We start from the raw sequence: 22372 nt of genomic DNA on the forward strand, positions 1-22372 counted from the left end.
CCACGGCTGAACTGTCCTCTCTTATTTAATTGAAGCAGTACAAAATGTTAAGTGGAAGAGTGTTTATTGCTTAATTTGGATAGGTTAAATGCCACTGGTTCCAAAAGTGTCCACATGCTTTAAAGTAATCTAGTGCTCCATGTGTGTGGATGCTTTGAAGAAGTTTGTTTTCCAGTTCTCGCTAAAATTTTAATGACATATTCCAGTAACTCTGCAAAACTTTAATCATTTGATTTACAGAAAGTGACAGGTGAATCTTTTGTCAAGCAGTCAGATTTGTTTGACTGCTCAGTGTACATCCCAGAGATTTGTGATGTAATCAACATAGCTTTGGCAGAACTGCCTGCGTTGTTGTCTGTACAAGATATGGCAGAAACTTTACTGAGAGTCAAGCATGGGCCTGAAATCATCTGCTGGATGGTGGCTAATTCTCCAGACACTTTTAATGAAGGTTAGTTGTTTGAAATAGTGTGTCATATTCCTTTATTCCTGTAATTTGTAAACCACAACTTTCAATTCTCAATATAATTAATTGACAAATGACAAATGACAATTCTTTATTGTTAATAATTCACACAATGTTATTTTTTATATCAACAAAAATGTCTGCTCCTGACTTGATAAGGGTTTAATTGTATTTTAACTTAACAAATTTATTTAATAAGACACATTCATACAATAAGGCACTTATAACTTATGATTGGTAAAAATACATATGATTTTACAATATATTCTACCGGTATTTATTGTTTTTAGTGACAACAAGCCTGATTACAAATGCTGACCCAAGAGATGAAGATAATGGTGGGAGCAGAGTACGAACCCAAGCACTCAACATGCTATGTCAGATGAATCCATCACAGGCTCTCGCAGTCAGAGCTAAATGTGTAAGTAAAAAGTCTTCATATGAAAAATAATGTTTGGTCGGATCAAACCAAAAAACTAACTATGGAGAATGATCATTTTGAATTTAACCCTTTCCGCTCGTATGTCGCGGTGGCCGCGACATCCATTATTGACGCTTCCACTTGAATGTCGCGGCTGCCGCGACATTGTTTTAAACGACTCTAAACTCACTTTATATAGTGCAGAAATGTTTAAAATGATAAGAAAGACTGATCAATGGTTTTCTCAATTTATTTTAGCTGCCCTTGGATCAAAGAAAACAACCACGAACGATTTAGTTGGCTTTGAAATAAGTTTGGTCGCCGTGGAAACCAAAAATTCCAAAAACTCAAATTTTAGAAATTTACATATTTTATTCATAATAATACAAGTAAATGTTTATGTAATTGATATTTTTTGTTTGTTTTTACATAAGGAATGTAAATAATATTTTTTCAATACTCTAAAAAAAAGTTTTATATTTTTATTTTGCCTAAATATATGGATTTTGTAAAAATTGATTTTGCTTTTGTTTATTTATGACCATACCAAAAATAAAATTTTAAAACTAAAATTGTAATTTTATGTTTATATTGTATAATAATTTATGCTGAATAAGAATCAATAGCTCAACCTTATTAAATAACTAATATTAGATAAAAAAAAACTAAAAACCAAAAACATGCCATTTTTCTTTAAATTAAATGCAAGTGTGAGGGAACAGCCATGCAAAATAATTCGAGTGGAAAGGGTTAAGGACAACTACTTGTTGTTCAGACACCTTAAGAAGTTAAGAGAAATCAATCATGTTTTAAATTCCATCTTTGAGTATTTTCCAGCTTACTTTACACTCAATTCACTTATCATTTATCACTTTGGTCTAAATTTATATGAAGAATTTCTTTAGTTTTAACTGTATACTATTTCAATTTACATTTTGAAATCAAATTCTATTTGACACATAAATTCTAGCCCAGAACTCATTGCAGATAGCTAAACTGAATAGGTTTCTACATACTTCATAAGTAGTAATATCAATAATACTTTGTAACATTATAATCATAAGTTTTTGAAAGACAAAGTTGCTTTGGAAGGTATTGTTTAGAAAAATATAAAATTGTTATATCAGAATAGGATTATGAAATATTGTACATTTACACTATCTCCTGCAACCCTAGTAAAATCGTTAAGGTCTCCTGCGATAACGGCAAAATTGTGAACATCACCCGCAGTCAAGGTGAACTCCTGAAAATTGTCTGCGGTCGTGGGAAAATTGGAAACCTCTCTCGTCGCCGTAATGAAGTTGGTAGCGTCCCCTGTGATCGCAGTGAAGTTGTGATTATCTTCTACGACCATGATGAAACATCATCATCTGCCGTTATTTCAGTGTAATAGTGGATTTTGATCGTGCAACCTTAACAGACACTTTCTGTAATTGCCAAACAATGTGTGTGTGCTGCAGCTTATCTTACACTGGTCCAATCTTTCTCCAGGCCTCTTCCTTGTACTGTGATAATTTCACACTGTCTCCCAGTGTTCTACTTTGAAATCAAATAAGATGTCTTAGCCTTTGTGTCAGGACTGTTGTTGTCAAGATGTAGTTAAAGGTAGAGTTGTTTGCAGGTAGAAATGTGTAGACTACCAGCCTTGGCTGTCAACTTGACCTTGGACCACGGCAGTTCCCGGGGTGGAGATGTTGTAGCCTTTGTGTCAGGACTGTTGTTGTCAATATGTAGTTAAAGGTAGAGTTGTTTGCAGGTAGAAATATGTAGACTACCAGCCTTGGCTGTCAACTTGACCTTGGACCACGGCAGTTCCCGGGGTGGAGATGTTGTAGCCTTTGTGTCAGGTCTGTTGTTGTCAAGGTGTAGTTAAAGGTAGAGTTGTTTGCAGGTAGAAATGTGTAGACTACCAGCCTTGGCTGTCAACTTGACCTTGGACCACGGCAGTTCCCGGGGTGGAGATGTTGTAGCCTTTGTGTCAGGTCTGTTGTTGTCAAGATGTAGTTAAAGGTAGAGTTGTTTGCAGGTAGAAATGTGTAGACTACCAGCCTTGGCTGTCAACTTGACCTTGGACCACGGCAGTTCCCGGGGTGGAGATGTTGTAGCCTTTGTGTCAGGTCTGTTGTTGTCAAGATGTAGTTAAAGGTAGAGTTGTTTGCAGGTAGAAATGTGTAGACTACCAGCCTTGGCTGTCAACTTGACCTTGGACCACGGCAGTTCCCGGGGTGGAGATGTTGTAGCCTTTGTGTCAGGTCTGTTGTTGTCAAGGTGTAGTTAAAGGTAGAGTTGTTTGCAGGTAGAAATGTGTAGACTACCAGCCTTGGCTGTCAACTTGACCTTGGACCACGGCAGTTCCCGGGGTGGAGATGTTGTAGCCTTTGTGTCAGGTCTGTTGTTGTCAAGATGTAGTTAAAGGTAGAGTTGTTTGCAGGTAGAAATGTGTAGACTACCAGCCTTGGCTGTCAACTTGACCTTGGACCACGGCAGTTCCCGGGGTGGAGATGTTGTAGCCTTTGTGTCAGGACTATTGTTGTCAATATGTAGTTAAAGGTAGAGTTGTTTGCAGGTAGAAATGTGTAGACTACCAGCCTTGGCTGTCAACTTGACCTTGGACCACGGCAGTTCCCGGGGTGGAGATGTTGTAGCCTTTGTGTCGGGTCTGCTGCTAGGAAATGACCAACACATCCGCAATTGGTTTGCCTCCTTTGTACGCAGCAGGCAAAAGGTAAGTTTACTCTAAAGTATGGGTGTAGCTTGCGAGCTTCGAGCTTTGTAGAGTTTTTATAGTGATGTAACATGGGAGATTGCTTTAAAATAAAGCTTCCCAAAATGATAAGATGGGTACTGTATGGTATGCACAAATTAATTTTAAATAAAGCTTACAGTTTAAAAATGGGTTTTAATACTTAAATTCGCATAGCTTTGACATTTTTCGAATTGCAAAAAGACCGGAGGTTATTTGACTTAAAACAAGTTTGCAATGTTTGTGCCATGAGAAGTTACTGCCCAAAGATATCTCTGGAAGTCTGTTAGCTAGAGGAAGACAAATTATAGGTCTGTCCTTCACAACATCGATAAAATAAGAATTGAATAAATTATTAATTTCAAGAGGATCTATAACTAAATATTTCCATTTACTATAGATATGTTATCAGTGCTATTAGTTGAATTCTTTGTGATTTTTGAGTTTATTATATCCCAAGTAGTTTAATTATTTTTTTTTATTTCTTAATCTTGCTATTATAAAATCATTTTATACTTCAATTAGGTTTTTCCAAACATTTTTTTTCTTATCTGCATCCGTGGGAGATGTACAAACTAGATGGTACACCCCTACTACGTAATGGGCACAACCAACACCTACCAATGCCATTACACAACCATCATCAACTGTACCTAGAGGTGAAATAGTTATGACTGAAAATCCTTGTTATTTAAGTCCACATAATGTATCTGACTCAATCTCTCACCAAAACACCACGATAGTCGACCACCATCAATCCCCCGACTTCTAAAACCCAGATTCATCAATGCAGACCAGTTCCCTGAGATCCAAGAGGAATAAGAAACGTTCCGTTCTACTTAAGATTATTTCTAGGCAAACCTTCAAGCATGGGAGATTGTAGGATTTCCATATTTCTGTCTTATAGTCACCTGCTTCAGTTATAATTAATATTGTTTACATTAGTTTGTTATGGTTTCTAAGTTAATTGCAATTGTGAATAAAAGAACTACATGAAAAATATTCTTTTATTTAACACTGACACATCAAAGATACTGGGTTAATTTTATCAGAATAGTTGAGTTTACCCCTAGTATAACTGTGGTTGAAATGAACCAGAGTGACTTTCTTGATTTCAATGCACTTCTTTCCAGAGAGTATGTACATCGTAAAAACAATACAGATGATGAACCTGTGCGTTGGGGTTCAATAAAATGGCTCAGATATGCTACCTCAGAAACTTGTATTTGCCGGATTTAGCATTTTGGTGCCCCTAGGCCCAATGATTTTTCCGCCTCCTAATCTGGTTAAAGTTAATTTCCTACAAACCTTTCGTAAAAAGTCTTTTAGTGTGTCCATTAGAATCAATCAACCATGTGTTCCTACCTAACTGTCTAAGTATGGTTCCTATTTTCCATTTTACTTTCCCTTCAACAAAAGTACGAATGTACACTTTACTCCCAATAGAAAAGCCTCTGGTTTTCTTATATCGCAGCACTTCAGAAGGTTCATCTCTTTAGTTTATCTCTTGTGAAGGTTTGATAAAATCTAATTTAGTTCGCAGATTACGACCCAAGAACAAAAATGCAGGTGTTTGTCCAGTTGTAGTGTGAGGTGTAGCTCGATAGCGAAATAAATATGTCCTCAAGTTGCCTGTGAACAAGCTAGGCTCTTTATTGTACTGTAATTTGTTCATAGCTCTTTTAAAGGTATCTACATTTTTCTCCACTTGTCCATTTGAACTTGGGTGAGCTACTGGAGTCGTAATATGTTTGATATTATTACGCAAGCAGAAATCTTTAAAACCTTGCGAAGTAAATGAAGTTCCGTTGCCTGAGACGATTGTTCTAGGTATTCCATATTTACACAACAAATTCTTGAGCGCTTCTACTGTCTTTTCTGTGGTAATAGAAGACTGTGGTACTATTTCTGGCCATTTAGAGAAAGCGTCAATTACTAAGAGAAACATTTGTCCGTAAAATGGTCCAGCTAAATCTAAATGGATTCGACTCCAAGGTTCACTTTCTTTAGGCCAGTTGAATAGATGTTTTTTACTTGGTAATCTTTTGCAAACAAGTTACATTCACGGCAACGGTGACAAGTCTGTTCAATTAGAGCATCCATACCTGGCCACCACACATGACCCCGAGCCTCTGACTTCATTCTGACCATACCATTGTGAGATTCATGCAAGTAGTTCATGATGTAAGTTCGGTATTTAGGTGGAATAACAGTTCTTATTCCCCACAGAAGACAGTTATTATGTAGAGTCAGTGCATCTTTCTTAGAAAAATAAGGCTTCAAGTTCTCATCTGGACACTTATTAGGCCAACCAACTTTTACATAGTGCATCACCTTCTTCAAAACAGGGTCCTTAACCGACTCCTCAGCAATTTCAGTACAAGTAATAGGAATCTCGGACTGCACTTCTGTTTGAATTGTCGCTACTATTGTATGGTGTCCGAGTCCCTCATCATTGGAATCAAAAGAATTAGGTTGAAATGACGGTAATCTACTCAAACCATCGACTTTGCCAAAATTTTTTGTAGATATGTATTCAATGTCATACGTATAGTTAGACAGTATTAGTGCCCAACGCTGAAGTCTATTGGCAGTTGTGGTAGGTACCCCTTTGTTAGATCCAAAAATTGTAAGCAAGGGTCTGTGGTCGGTCTGTAAAATGAAGTGTTTTCCCAGTAGATATGGGCGAAATTTCTTTATCGCAAAAATGATGGCCAGCCCTTCTCTTTCTATTTGAGAATAGTTCGCTTCAGTGGAAGTCAATGTTTTTGAAGCATATGCAATAGGCTTTTCAGAGTTGTCAGAAAATCTATGAAAAATTGCAGCACCGATTCCTACAGCTGATGCATCTGCAGCAAGAATGATGGGTAACTCTGGATTGTGATGTGTTAGTATAGGTGCATTCATTAACAAGTCTTTTAATTTGTTGAAACTGCGTTTACATTGATCAGTCCACAACCAGTCTACTCCTTTCTTCCGCAGTTCATTTAAAGGATAACAAACTTTTGAAAATTCTGGCATGAATTTGGAGTATGTAACCATCCCTAAAAATGCCTCCAACTCTTTGACATTTGATGGCTGTGGCATATCTACAATGCCTTGAACTTTAGAATCCGAAACTTGTATGCCATTTTTAGTTATGACAAACCCAAGATATGTCACTGTTTCCTGCATAAACTTGCATTTATCTTTGTTCAATTGGAATCCAAACTCTTTAATTTTATTGAAAGTATTCTCTAGATTTTTGTAGTGTTCTTCATCATTGTGCCCTGTAACAATTATATCATCTAGATAGTTTGCTACGCCTGGCAACCCATTCAACATGTTGTGCATAACTTTAGAAAATATAGCTGGAGCGGATGCGATTCCAAAACAAAGTCGCTTTTATCTGTAAAGTCCTTTGATGGTATTAATCACTAGTAAGTCTTGCGAATCTCTATCTACTGGTATTGACAAGTAGGCATCAGATAAATCTATGACTGAGAATTTTTCTCCTCCATTCAACTTAGCAAATATTTCCTCAGGTGTAGGTAGAGGAAATTTCTGAATCTTTAAAGCAATTCTTATTTGACCAGAAGGTTTTTTAACAACTACACAAGGTGCAGCCCAATCAGAATAGTCAATTGGTTCTATCAGATCAGCTTCTACAAGCCTGTCGATTTCCTCGCACACTTTGACCTTTATTGCAAATGGAACTGGCCTTGCCTTCTTGTAAATAGGAGAAGCGTCTTCCTTTAAAATTAAGTGTGCCGTGAATTTTGTACAATGGCCACTTTTGTTACAAAAGAGTTCCTTATTAGAATCAATTAGTTTACTTAAGCTCATTCTTGGAAGTGAACTTTAAAACCCTGACCTTGAAATGTCATCAACTTCCTTGGAAACCCATAAAGAATCACTTTGTAATGAATTAAGTGGCAATTCGTTGATTTTAAGCTCCTTGATCCTAGTCTCTAAGTCTAAGTCGATCTAAGTCTCTACCTAAAAGATCCTGAGTGCCACCTTCAGCAACGTACAGCTTTAGCTCTCTTTTAGTTTTCCTGAATGCCACTTTAACTGTTTGTTCACCAATCAAGTTTATGCAATGGCCACTATAAGATGTCAGTTTTGTATTTGAATGTAACAAAGGAAATTTTCCCAATCTTTCCCAAGTTCGTTGACATATAACAGAAACACAACTTCCTGTATCTAGTTGCATATTAATTAAAATACTATTGATACAGATAGAAACCCAAATTGGAAAAAATACACTGACGTTATGACACTGAAGACCAAGAGAAAAAATAGCTTCATTTGTCAACTTAGGTGAACAATCAAGTGTGTTAAGAGTCGATAAAGGTCCTAGAATCTCTTCCTTTTTCATTGTCAGTGAAATTTACTTGTCGGTTGTACGTTCCTTTTCCATGTCCACCTATTTTTCGTTTTGAAAATCTGTTCTCCTTTTAATTTTGCAAACTTTTGCTAAGTGACCTTTTGTATCACAATTATTACATATTGCATTTCTAAATCTACATTGGTTCCTAAAATGGTTACCACCACAAGAATAGCATAAATAGTTTGAATTTGTATTTAGAACCTCTCCATTGCTCTCATTATCGGAAAATGAAATCAGATTTTTCTTTGCTGAAGTGGTAAAAACTGAACTTAATGTTCTAGCAAATTCAAGTACAGTATTGAAATCTGTGTAATCTTTCTGAAGTAAATTAGCTCTAATAGAATCTTCATTAATACCCATTATGAAGGATGTAATGAGAGCATCTTGATAAAAGTCACCAGGGATATCACAACTGCTGGCTAATTCTTTTAAGATACTTGCAAAGGTGGACAAAGATTCAACACCTTGCTTCAGTGAAAAGAATTTTACTCTTTCGGCAACTTTAAACTTTACTGGTTTGAAATGTTTTACCAGAAGTTCATAAAGTTGTTCATAAGTGAATTCATTTCTTTTGGCTTGCAAATAGTTACCAATGTTTTAAGAACTGTACTATCCAGGCAGTCAATGAATAAACATCTTTTAATATCATCATTTGTAATATTGCCCAAACATAAATTTGCCTTGAATTTAATTGAGCGGAGCGAGCGAAGCTCTTATACGTCGACTTTTATGCATTTCGTAATACGCAAACTCCTCCTAGACGGCTGAATCAATCGTTTTCAAATTTTGCATGGTGATAAAGACCATATCGGTGAGTGCCAACATCTATATGGCGTTAAAAAAGTCTCTCAGGAATCCGTAGAAAAATGAAACTGAAAATCACATTTTTTTAACATTAGTCTTATGGGTTGCTAGGTAACCATGTTGGCTGAATTAAATAACAAGTAAAAAGTAAACAAAAGATTTGAAGTTTTAGCATGTGCTCATAATAAGCCAACTACCCACAGTATACTAGGAAATTACAAATACAGTACAAAAGGAAAATATCACTTGTTAATATTGAGCAAAGATTATACTTAAGATTACTCGATACATTGTAGTCAAGGGTAGCAGTGCGAAGTCTAGGATCTGTTTATGACGAATACATTAAGGTATCTGCAATCCTAAAATGCTATGGGAAGGGAAGGAAACAGGTCCGTGACGTAAGAAGTAGTGAAGGAAGTAGTATAGGCAATCATAAAATGCTATGGGAATAGAGGGAAACAGGTCCGTGACGTAGGAAGTGATGAAGGAAGTAGTAAATGCTAGCAGTCCGGAGTGTGGGGAATGTTTATGACGATAAGATTAGGGTATCTGCAATACTAAAATGCTATGGGAAGGGAGGAAAACGGGTCCGCGACGTAGGAAGTGGTGAAGGAAGTAGTCAAGGCGAGTAGTCCGGAGTGCGGGAACTGTTTATGACGATTAGAATAAGGTATCTGCAATCTTTAAGTGCAATGGGAAGGGAGGGAAACATGTTTGCGACGTAGGAAGTGGTGAAGGAAGTAGTCAAGGCGAGCTGTCCGGAGTGTTGGAACTATTATGACGATTAGATAAGGGTATGGGCAATCAAAAATGCTATGGGAAAGGGAGGGAAACAGGCCCGTGACGTAGGAAGTGGTGAAGGAAGTAGTCAAAGCGAGCTGTCCGGAGTGTTGGAACTGTTTATGACGATAAGATAAGGGTATGGGCAATCCTAAAATGCTATGGGAAGGGAGGGAAAGAGGTCCGCGACGTAGGAAGTGGTGAAGGAAGTAGTCAAGGCGAGCTGTCAGGAGTGAGGGAACTGTTTATGGCGATTAGATAAGGGTATGGGCAATCCTAAAATGCTATGGGAAGGGAGGGAAACAGGTCCGTGACGTAAGAAGTGGTGAAGGAAGTAGTCAAGGCGAGCTGTCTGGAGCGTGGGAACTGTTTATGATGATTAGATTAAGGTATTTGCAATCCTAAAATGCTATGGAAAGGGAGGAAAATAGGTCCGCGACGTAGAAAGTGGTGAAGGAAGTAGTCTAGGCGAGTTGTCCGGAGTGTTGGAAATGTTTATGACAATTAGATTAAGGTATCAGCAAACCTAAAATGCTACGGGAAGGGAGGAAAACAGGTCCGCGACGTAGGAAGTGATGAAGGAAGTAGTCAAGGTGAGCTGTCCGGAGTGTGGGGACTGTTTATGACGATTAGATTAAGGTATTTGCAATTCTAAAATGCTATGGAAAGGGAGGAAAATAGGTCCGCGACGTAGGAAGTGGTGAAGGAAGTAGTCTAGGCGAGTTGTCCGGAGTGTTGGAAATGTTTATGACAATTAGATTAAGGTATCAGCAAACCTAAAATGCTACGGGAAGGGAGGAAAACAGGTCCGCGACGTAGGAAGTGATGAAGGAAGTAGTCAAGGTGAGCTGTCCGGAGTGTGGGGACTGTTTATGACGATCAGATTAAGGTATTTGCAATTCTAAAATGCTATGGAAAGGGAGGAAAATAGGTCCGCGACGTAGGAAGTGGTGAAGGAAGTAGTCTAGGCGAGTTGTCCGGAGTGTTTGAAATGTTTATGACAATTAGATTATGGTATCAGCAAACCTAAAATGCTACGGGAAGGGAAAAAAACAGGTCCGCAACGTAGGAAGTGATGAAGGAAGTAGTCAAGGTGAGCTGTCCGGAGTGTGGGAACTGTTTATGACGATTAGATTAAGGTATTTGCAATCCTAAAATGCTATGGGAAGGGAGCGAAACAGGTCCGCGACGTAGGAAGTGGTGAAGGAAGTAGTCAAGGCGAGTAGTCCGGAGTGTGGGAACTGTTTATGACGATTAGATTAAGGTATCTGCAATCTTTAAATGCAATGGAATGGAGGGAAACAGATCCATGACGTAGGAAATTGTGTAGGATGTAGATGTGTGGATTTATGTATCTCCAATACTACGGTGCTTTCAGAGTGAACTAATGATTTTCCCCGAGCAAAGCTCGGTCCCCAGGTACTATAATCAAATGACGACACTAGCTTGAGGTTCGTGACGTATGAAGAGGTTAAGGAAGTAGTAAAGGTGAACAGTCTGGAGTATGGAAACTGTTTATGACGATTAGATTAAGGTCTCTACATTCCTAAAATGCTACGGAAAGGGAGGGAAACAGGTCCGCGATGTGGGAAGTGGCGAAGGAAGTAGTAAAGGCGAGCTGTTCGGAGTGTGGGATCTGTTTATGACGATTAGATTCAGGTATCTGCAATCTTAAAATGCTATGGGAAGAGAGGGAAACAGATCCTCGACGTAGGAACAGGTGAAAGAAGTAGTAAGGTGAGCAGTGTGGAGTGTGGGAACTGGAAACCGTTTGTAGCAGTTTTAATGTATCTGCAATGCTGAAATGCTATGAGAAGGGATGGAAGCATGCCCAAAACATAGGAAATTGTGAAAGAAGTAGTAAATTCTAGCAGTACGGACAGTGGGGATGTTTGTTGCAATTAGATTAACGTATCTAAAATACTAAAATGCTATGGAAAGCGATGAATACAGGTCCACAACATAAGTGGTGAAGGAAGTAGTAAAGACTGGCGGCAGTGCAGAGTGGGGGAACCGTTTGAGCAGATGGATAAATGAATTTGTAATACTTAAATGCTATGAGAAAGGAAGGAAACAGGCCAATGACGTAGTAAATGGTGAAGGAAGTAGTAAGGCTAACATCGCAGAGTGTGGGAACTGTCTTTGGCAATTACATTAATGTATCTGCAATCCTAAAATGCTATGGGAAGAGAGGGAAACAGGTCCACGACGTAGGGTGTGGTGAAGGAAGTAGTAAAGGTCAGCAGTGTTGAGTTTGGGAATGGATTAATGTATCTGCAATGCTAAAATGCTACGGGAAGAGACTGTAGACTGTAATATGTTAAAATGATTACGAAGCACAAATCGATACATATTTTCGATACATGCAATCGTTTACAATCGAAATTTACAACTGAGTTGACAACAGCTGATTTTTACTCCATAGAGGCTAAAAACGATTTTTACTCCCTAAATATTAAAAATGCTACTTTAGACCCGCAGCGCATGCATGAAAAAATACTGTTTTTACTGCAGTAAGACAAAAACAATATAATATGAACCCTTGATGACTCCGCTCAATTTTGTGGATGCCTCTGCGAACGCCACCTAGTATTCCAAACATCAATGTCGCATGAATTAGGGTTAAATTTTTCACATCTAGGTTGACTTACCAACATAGGATTATTAAGAGTTTGCTGGTAATGTATCTTCAGACATTATTATGAATTAGACTGTGGAATTGAATAAACTATCTTGCACTCTAAGTTTTCCATAAAATCATCCTCATCGCCAGTTTTATGTTTGAAGTAAATACATAAATTGATAGGTAAATTAGTTTAATAAAATAGAACTGAACTTATTCATGAGTCAAAAACTAGAAACAAAAACAATAACAAAAACAAGTTAAAAGTCAGCTGCAATTTAAACAATGTTAAAACATATCAGCAACACTGGTGGCGCTGCCTACGAATTGACAGGCAAAGCTCTCTCCGAGTAGTTAACGCTTTTTACCATGCGGTTGGCATTCTGGATTATAGTAGTATGTTTTCTGTGGTAATATTGAAAAATAGTTGAACTTTGCCAACAATTATTTGTTCCAATAAACTTAAGTTTAAACTCTACTAGCCAGATTGTTTAGAATCAATTCGCAAGATATCTTTATTTATGGCTATTTATGTTGATTTCTAAATATTTAAATATATAGCCGTGCGCCCCCTGGGAGCTTGCGCCCATAGGCCTGGGCCTACTTGGCCTATTGGCAAATCCGGCCCTGGTATTCGCTACAAGTATTCATTTTCAGAGACTGAACCCTTTAAAGATCTTGACATAGGTCATAAGTGGAAACGGAAATCAAATTCACAAGACAACTTGAAACCTCTTGCAACGAATCCCCTACATCTTTCAAAAGAAAAATTGAAAGACCTTAAAAGTCTTAAACAATTTGTCCAACCAGGCAGTCGATTGTTTTATGAAACCTTCTTGGACGGTCTTACAGTAAGTAATGTTTATTTACAGACGTTATGTACAGACATTGAAGATTTTGGGTCAAACAAGGAGTCTGAAGATAACGATGACTGAACAAAGGACTAATATGGACTCATATTAAAGACTATTAGAAAGATTTAGAAAATGTTTAACTATATTAAGCAATGTAACTATGAAAATGTTCTTGATTTGTATTAAATATGTCTTATTAACATTGTTTAGCTAAGAAAATGTAATTTGATAATTCAAGATAACGATGACTGAACAAAAGACTCCTAAAACTAACTGATTTTAAAGACTGAAAGTTTGATGCTGAACATGTTTATTGCTGAAAATGTTCTTGATTTGTATTAAAAACAGGTCTCATAAAAATTGTTTATCCAAGCAAATTTGAATAAATAATTCCCTATAGCTTCCTTATAACATCACATAATACATTTTTCCTGTTTTTTTAGCTAACAGACTTCTTAAATACGGTATTTAACTGAGTTTACATTGTTTTTAAATCTATTAAATCATATGAAAAAAGGTCAATGTCCAAAAATAAATGATAATTTGTTTAAATAAAAGGGCCAATGTCGTTAACAAATTTGTCAGTATAATATTTAATAAAAAATGTTAAATACCTCAATATAGAAGAGATGAATGTAAAACAAACTATGAAATGTATAGGATACTAGCTCTTTCGCCATAAATTTAAACTGCATTAGAATATTTGAGAAAAACTTTAGATGGCGCTCCTGTAAATGAAGCGATTTTGACATTGGCCCATTTAGCACCAAGCCACAGATTTACTTGTGAATGTTTAGAGTATACATCATAACATCATGTTTTGTCATAGCAACGCCACAGAGAGAACAGTGCTACAATGCAGGCTCTACGAGACGAGCTGATCCATCAGCTGCAGGACATTACGCTGTTCTCTCCCAACAACAAGCTGCCAGAGAGTCGCGTGGTGCAGGCCTCGGCATTGCTACGACTCTACTGTGCTCTACGAGGCATAGCCGGCACCAAGTACGTCAATCAGGCTCAAATAATTGGAATGTTCAACCTTAATCATGAAACATTAAGTTAGTTTTATCAAACCTCATTTATGCAACACCATTTGGTTTTAAGGCAAAGATAAGTGAAGAATGAGTTTCATATGAACAAAATAATACCTCTGTTACTTGCTAAACCAGCAACCTTCTTATTACCGGCCGAGTACTATGTCCACTCACCTACCAAGGCTGAGAAATTACTATAGCTTTTTGACAGTTCATCTTAGTCTGTAACTAAGATACACAGATCATCTCGCGCCATTCTACACTCACCCTGCTCATATTCAGCTTAAATTACCCACTACAGTGTGCATCGCTGTCTCAAAGAATTATACTGAACAAAAAAATTGGATAAATGTACATTTGGTTAAACTTATTAAGTTAAAAGGAGTTAAAAAAAAGGATTGTCGAGTTAGTGAGGTTTTACTGTAGTTTTGAGTTTAGTTATGGCAGATGTAGATAAGTACCCTTTTGTATAATAAATGCTCAAAATAATAAAGTATTTATAGTTAAATAAAAACATAAGCAGCAGTGTTTCACTACTTCCACTTGGTAAAATCTACTTTATTTAGGTGATAGTGTGATAAATATATAATAACCCTATAACTACTAATAAAAGTAGACATCCCACTTTCATATGAAAGTTGTAGGCAGTTTTAGATAAAAAATGAACCTAAATTAATCAAGCCCACAAACAATTATGCTGATTTAAATTACTGATTCGTGTCAAACAAGTAAACCTGTGCGGCTCAATGCCCCGCAAAAACATATGAATTTAGAAATTAGCATCTTTCCATTTTAAAAGGTAACTTTGTTTCAGACGGGCAAATTTTTATCCTCGAAATCAAAATATGTCCCTACTCACTTGTTCCAGTTTGGACTTTACATTCTACTTTACATTGTTGTTAACCGTTCTGCTCAGATGAAGCCTTGTGCCATTAATGAGGCCCTTTTTGATGTATTAATCTATATATTAATAGGCAAGCATGTTTCTTTAAAACCTTTTTTCTCAGCTCGTGTGCATCGTAGGGAAAATCTACGCATACCGTTAGAAAGCTATTTTCCTGTAGGTGTGCAGAATACCTTTATAAATTTAAATAGGCTCAAAGATAAGCACAAAAAATGAGTTTAAAGATTTGAAATATTAACATGGATCTTATGCGTTGCCATGCTGGTGACGAAATAACAACGAAATATAAACAGGAAATCAAAACAAATGGAAGAAACTCCAATCACATGTTTTATTTACAGTGTGGGGTGAAAATAGAGAAGTGAGTACATTACATATTTTTGGTCGAGTTTCGACCACTGGACGACCTCTCGTATCAATAAAACCACTGCCCCCTTTTATTAGTATAATCTGTGTCTTGGCAATCCACTGATCTCTATATTTAAAAACTCAGTTGGATTTTCTAGATGGGCGTCTCCGCCTTTGACTGTTTTCGAGGACTTACTCTTCTTCCCCTTGGTATACTGACAATTAATTACCTGACTTGTCAAGTTCATGTAGTAATTCATTAATACTGTTAGTTTATAAATAAAATGAGATAAAAGTTACTTGGCTTGGTGCTTCCATAACTGCAAACTCAAAATACTCTCACAAGTAAAAAAGAATCAAGTTATTGGTTTAAAAAAAAACTTTGTGTAAAAACATTATTCACATGAAGTAGATGATTTGTTTGATTTCTCGGTCAGCTCTTTCGTTTCTAATGAATTAATAATCTCAAAGATGTGTGATTTTAAATACATAAATTATTATAGTAAAGTTTTCTAAATTATGGTAACTTAGTCTCAACTAAATTTTACTATTCCCAGCATTAAAATAAAGTAGTGAGATCCATTATGAGTAAACTTTAAGGTACACAATCCTGGATTGAAATTTAGTATACATTAACAGTCATAATACACAGCAATTATTATATAGTAGACTATGATTATTTTCAAGTAACAAACATATGTTTCTGTAAATACAAATTATCTCCCATGTTATCCTTAAGGAGAAATACGAAATTTTAAAGGGACCCAGGGCCTCACTCTCCAATAATTTCCCTAAAAAGAAGGTTTCCTGCACAACTTCACGTTACGCTCTTTCCAATGACACCAAAAACATGTCAATCGGTTCAGTAGTTTCGGAGGAGTAATTGTCACAAAAAACCTGCTTGCGTAGGATACGCCACTATCTGTAGGCCATATTTTATATTTTTTTTACATTTTCCAAAAGTTGCATTTTTAGATAGGTCATTTAAATGTGAACATTTAGCTAAAATTGTTTGCCAATCTGACAACTCCTTCTAGTATAAAAAAAATAAAATATAAAACGCCGCAACCAGCAATTTAACAAAATTTTGAACTATTTTTTTTTGTTCCTGATATGTACACTTTTAATTGTGTATCATAATTATGTATTATGGAGTTATAAAGTAGGGTACATTTATTTAAAACAAAATAAGTACTTTGCTATTTTTATATATAATATAAAATAATAAGTTAGTGTAGTTATGGGAATTTTTCTCCTGTCAACCACCTGTTACATCACCTGCGATTATCTCAATACTGTGTTTTTTAGGTTATTATTGTACAAAAGTTTGAATAACTCCGTTAGTACTATACTTATAGTATTCAAATTTTCACCAGACCTTCTTTATATAGTAATAAAGGATTGTGTGTATAGTAAGCCCTATAGCATTACATTTACTAAAAATATTTATGTTAACGCAAACATTTTAAATATTTTTTTCAGCTTTTTTATATTTTGAATAAAAGGTGTCCTAAAAATTTTGTTTTTTTAGTTACCATAACGATTATACACAGAAATACTCATTATTTCATCCTGAATCAGGAAATAAATAGAATATGTCATTCCGATCAGTAGTTGAAAAGTTATTCTCAATAACGACTTCTTAAAAATGTTGGTGAAAAAAACTAAAAACGCATATAAATTTAGTAAAGAAGTTATAAATTCAATATTTTTGTACCTAAATCTTCTAACTAAGTCTAGTATAAACAAAATATACTAACTAGGTTGACAAAAATAAAATAATAAAAAAAAAGTTGGAGATAGTGGCGTATCCCCTTAAATAAGTATAGATGTGTAAACTTTTTTAACAAAACTAAATTAAAAGGACAACTTATTGTATACTCTAGCAATTGTTATGTCACATGAAATATATAGTAGGCTACTATCAGCAGTAAACTTTGTGGCTCATCCAACTAAGTTCTGTTTGAATATGAATTGGCTTCAGCCGGTCCATATAGATAAGATGTCTACTTAAGTATCCAAAAGGCAATGATTTAACTTAATCAAAAGCATTTGCATTTAATAATTAGTCTTTATCGATTAGGACCGAAAATATTTGTGACTGTTGAATGTGTACAGGTTTCAAGAGGAGGAGATCTCACTGATAGTACAGCTGGTGACCTCCCACCCTCCCCCCACCCCTGCAGGAGTGAGGTTTGTGTCCCTGGGACTGTGTATGCTCATAGCCTGTCCTTCTTTGATAGCACAGCACGAACATGAGACCAAGTGTATTGAGTGGGTGCGCTGGCTTGTAAGAGAGGAAGCTTACTTTGAGAGGTACTGTACAATACTAAAGTTATTATAGAATAAAGTTTGAATGTACATCTGATGATGTTTAAGAATTTATGTTTATTTGGTGATTAGTATTGAGGATAGTTGACTATGTAGTCAAGACCAGCCTCTCTCTGCTACTGAAGTGTAAAAATAAACTCTTGCATTACTGTATATGACGTACCCTATTGACAGGATAAGGATAGTACAAAAATACGGCAAATGACACTTGTAATAATATATTTACAATACATATAAAAGATAGAAAGTGGTGATTGATTTCAATTGGACACTCCAATCATCATTAGACCCAATAGGCAAATCTTATGGACCAACATGATTTTAACTTGATCTGCAATAATCTAGAATACCCCCGCCCCAGCAAACCTGCCGACGGCTAAGCGAATTTCCATTTGTCTGAATTGATTTTCAATTAAATCTATTTAAATAACATTTGGTTTAATGAGTACCTAGGTTTGCTGCTTCAAGGAAACTAATAAAGTGTATTTTTCAGTAAAATATTAATAGCTTAGAATAAAATAAATAAATTTGCCAAGTTGGTAAAAATATATCCATAAACAAGCAAGCTACAACATTTTACAATATTCTCCATAAGAATAACATGGTAATTTACAGTACATATAAAACATATTAAATCAAATGTTTAAATGTACATCCTAGAAAGTTGAACGATAAACAAAAGTAAAAGAGAAACCAAAGCTGTAAATATTTTGTGAATAATTGTTACAACTTTAGAGTGTTACTAGTTGTTACAAATGAGGGGAGCGATTTGATCTAGTGGTGAAGTACAGGCCTTCGGCCTACGAGGTCCTTTGTTTAAATTCCAACAATCACCAATAGCTTATAGCTAAGCGTTGATGCAGCGACCCTAGAGAACAATCATCTGACACATCCAGTTAACCACAGCTCACCTCTTCTAGAAAGAATGTAGATATAATGTCATGATACGATGAATCAAATTAGTGTGTTATTACTTGATGCAGTGCGAGTGGAGTGACTGCATCGTTCGGAGAGATGCTCCTACTCATGGCCATCCACTTCCACAGTAACCAACTGAGTGCCATCTTTGAACTGGTCTCATCTACTTTGGGCATGAAGGTGCCAATCAGACACAACAACATGACCCGCATGAAACAAATCTTCACCCAGGAAATATTCACTGAACAGGTCTGTACAACTACTCACCCGTCTTACCTTTGATCTTACCTCTTGAACTTACCTTTTGATTTAATTTACTAAGATGACCTGTTAGGCTTAAAAGGACCTGGTCCTATAACAACCCAGTCTGGTGGGTTTCGGCTCTGGACTGAAATACAGGGTTGCCACCAGCCATGAAAACCTTGAAAAGCTTGAATTATGCATGAATTCTTGGGACCATGTAAAAAGGCATGGATTTCTCCAATGAACCATGAATTTTCAAAATCAGGAACAACTATTCAACCAGTACCATAAATTTTCAAAAAAATTCATATTTAAAAGCAAAAACAGTTTATAGAAACGAACACCATGAAAATACTGTATGGGGATGATTATTTAACATGTTCCACGATCAGAAACAATTGCTTGGTTCATTCCAAGTCATTCAAAGATGCTAATGTCAGCTGAGACTTCCCGAGGACTGTATATGATTTGAAAAATCATTAGTAGGCCTACCCCCGCTTATGAAAAAGGGGGATGGGGACTTAAATCACAAAAACAGAAGTTTTAAACCATGCACAGAATTGAAACGTGATGCACAATAAAACCAAATTTCCGACTCTGACACCTGATTTTTTAAAGATTTTTGGATAAAACCATCATATCTTAGTACATTGTGGAATAAGATAAAAGAGAATGCATATTTTTATGTAGGGAGATAAAACAGGACTTTTTTGATGAGTGAGTGGGATTTTTGTTTTATTCTGGTGAAAAGACTGAAATAGACCTAGACTTAATACATTTTACAATTCTTCTCTAATACGGTATCTCAGCTGGACCAGTTTTGTTTTCAACTTTGTTTTGAATGTTTATAAATCACTCTAAAAAAGTTGTATATTAAGTATGATAGGTTATTCAAAAGTAACACACAAAGAAACTGCCTCTTTAACATCAGTTTATGAAATCAGCAAAACTCAATTGTGTTTAAGTTGTATAAGCGCATCGACCATAAATTTTTTTAAACTACCAATGAAAATCATGAATTCTGCATGAATTTTGTCATCCCACTATGGTGGCAACCCTGAAATATCACAATATTAAAAAAAAATGTCTGCTATTTTTATATAAAAACGTTTTTTTAGCGAATTTTCCTATAGGGAAGAAGCTATTACTGTAGGCGGTACGGAAAGACCTAGACCTGGAACCGATTTACTTTTTCATTTTGATGTCCTCAGTGGCCAAAACCTCGATTTGTAAAATTTTTTTCATACGTGTATATATTTTACATAGATACTGCTATACTTATGCATGTATATATATGTAAAAAATTAAGAAAATTGTTTTAACTGTACATTTAAAATCACCATGTTATTCAAGGAGGAAAAAACAGAAGTAGTTTGCTTGTTTTATGGATATATATTGATAAAATTTGGCAAATTTTCATTTAATTCATTATATACCAAACATTTTATATAAAAAAAACACTCTTTTCCTTCCCCGTAGCAGCAAACCTAAGCACTAGTTAAATCTAAAGTTAATTGAATGGGTAGTAAGTATAAATTTGTAATGGGAATACTTCAGTTAAAATCAAACTAGACAAATTGAAATTAGCATAATCTGTAGGTTTGCTACAGTTGGTGTATTTTTATTATGCTTGTAGCCGAATGTTTATACATCTGCTGGATGGAAAATGTATCAAAATTAAAACTTAAACTAGTTGATTTGTTTTCATTTGAAATTTTGTCCAATGGAATGACATGAGTTATGCCACATTCCAGGTAGTGACTTCACATGCAGTCAAGGTTCCTGTCACCGTCAACCTAAATGCCAACATTCAAGGGTTCTTGCCTGTCCACTGCATCCATCAACTTCTCAAGAGCAGAGCCTTCACTAAGCACAAGGTTCCCATCAAAGACTGGATATACAGGTTAGGCTTGTACCGGTCACCATAATCAGTTTCATTTTCACCATTCAGGAGTCTTCCTGTCTGGCAATCCTCAAAAATCTACTTGTGGAATACTGATAGTTAACTAGGCAATATGCAAGTACTGTAAGGTAAATGTGAAACAGAGTAAAAACAGTGTTTTCGTTAAAATTGAGAGTAAAAAAACATAAGTTTAGGTTAAATTTTAGCTGATTTTAAATTATATCAATCAGATTTTATATTTTCAACTGTAAACTGAAATGTTTTCAATTTTTTTGCTCTCCACACTGTCTTGGTTTGTCTTATATAACTTTACTTTTTCTATTGTGCGCAGACAAATCTGCTCAAGTGAGCCTCCTCTACACCCGGTGCTGCCAGCTCTGGTGGAGGTTTATGTGAACTCCATCTTGGTATCCACCTCTAAGACACCACAGACTCCTGAGAACACCAACCAACCCATCACTACAGAGGAGATACGCAGAGTCTTCAGGGACACTCTAACGTATGGGGTATGTCTGTGGCGTTTTGAATGCAAGAACTTTCCATACTACTTGTCATAGAATACCCTTTCCAAACCTTGTCAAAAGTTTGTAGATTAGCTGGAAATCCAAAATGTCTAAAATGCTAACCACTTGGCTATCAAAACATCAACTCAGTAAAAATTGACATAAACTCTAATTGGCTTTAGTTATTTGTGGTAAATCTTATATTTTACTTCATTTTTAACACGTTAGCAATGTAGTTGTTCTAAATGTTCTACAGGATACTATAACTCTTACCTGATAAACCATAAAACTATAAAACATAAAAAAAATGTATCAACAATTTGCCATTAACCTCCAAACAAGATCATGGATACATCAATAACTCCTATAAAACAAGGCAATAGGGTTGAGTATAATCATAGACAAAAAGAATTAAATGTAGACTGTCAGCTGTGCTGTGGTTAACATGGTTACCATAGGTTCTGGCGCACACCGTTGGGAGCGCCATGTAGTTACGTAGCGCGTAGGCCGTAACTACATGACGCTCCCAGTGGTGTGTGCCAGAACCTAGATGGTAACCGCAGCACAGCTGACGGTCTATATTTGATTCTTTTTGTCTATGGTATAATCAAGTAATACAAGTCAAGTATTTTCTACTATTTCTTCCTGAAGACATTGATTTTAATTTTTATATGAAATTATGGTTGCTTAACAGTACAGGTATTCCTTACTATACAGGGAAGAATGAAAATTAATTTTGCTACACAATGACGACCCAACCCAGAAGTCTCACTGAGCTAATAAACACGTTGTGTTTGAATCTGATAGTTTCTGCACCAGAATGTAGGAATGCTGGTGTCACTGTGATTATTCAAAAGTAGCTTATACATTAATATTTGAAAAGAAACACAAATCTTACCAACCACTACAACAAAATACAACATTACACTGAAAGTATGTATTCAACTAAGGGAGGTGTCAGTAGAGAAAAACTTTGTTTGGCAAAAAAAATTTAAAAACCTAGGCCTTAACGCTTAGAGTTACATCTTTGAGCTTTGTTTGTAACAAGTTGATCCATGTGCCATTGTTGACAGTCTAAGTGACAAGGCAAGAGTGCCTCACTGACAGCTCAGTTGTTATTGCTGT

At 36.0% G+C, this 22372-nt stretch overlaps 1 protein-coding gene across 1 annotated transcript in view; it reads left to right on the forward strand.

Annotated features, from left to right (window-relative positions):
- LOC128983463 (integrator complex subunit 2) overlaps positions 1-22372 on the forward strand; it is a 78256-nt gene that overhangs the window by 32754 nt on the left and 23130 nt on the right. Inside the window, exons 3-11 of the mRNA XM_054402760.1 lie at positions 241-451; positions 757-887; positions 3454-3612; positions 13893-14065; positions 17468-17665; positions 18664-18847; positions 20596-20744; positions 21076-21243; positions 21649-21671. Coding sequence (XP_054258735.1) covers positions 241-451; positions 757-887; positions 3454-3612; positions 13893-14065; positions 17468-17665; positions 18664-18847; positions 20596-20744; positions 21076-21243; positions 21649-21671 — 1396 coding nt within the window. The remainder of the gene's footprint in view (positions 1-240; positions 452-756; positions 888-3453; positions 3613-13892; positions 14066-17467; positions 17666-18663; positions 18848-20595; positions 20745-21075; positions 21244-21648; positions 21672-22372) is intronic.

The sequence above is a fragment of the Macrosteles quadrilineatus genome, unplaced genomic scaffold, assembly GCF_028750875.1.
Source record: "Macrosteles quadrilineatus isolate MER2022 unplaced genomic scaffold, UCM_ALF_1.0 Scaffold_1__1_contigs__length_201487025, whole genome shotgun sequence".
Lineage (NCBI taxonomy): Eukaryota > Metazoa > Arthropoda > Insecta > Hemiptera > Cicadellidae > Macrosteles > Macrosteles quadrilineatus.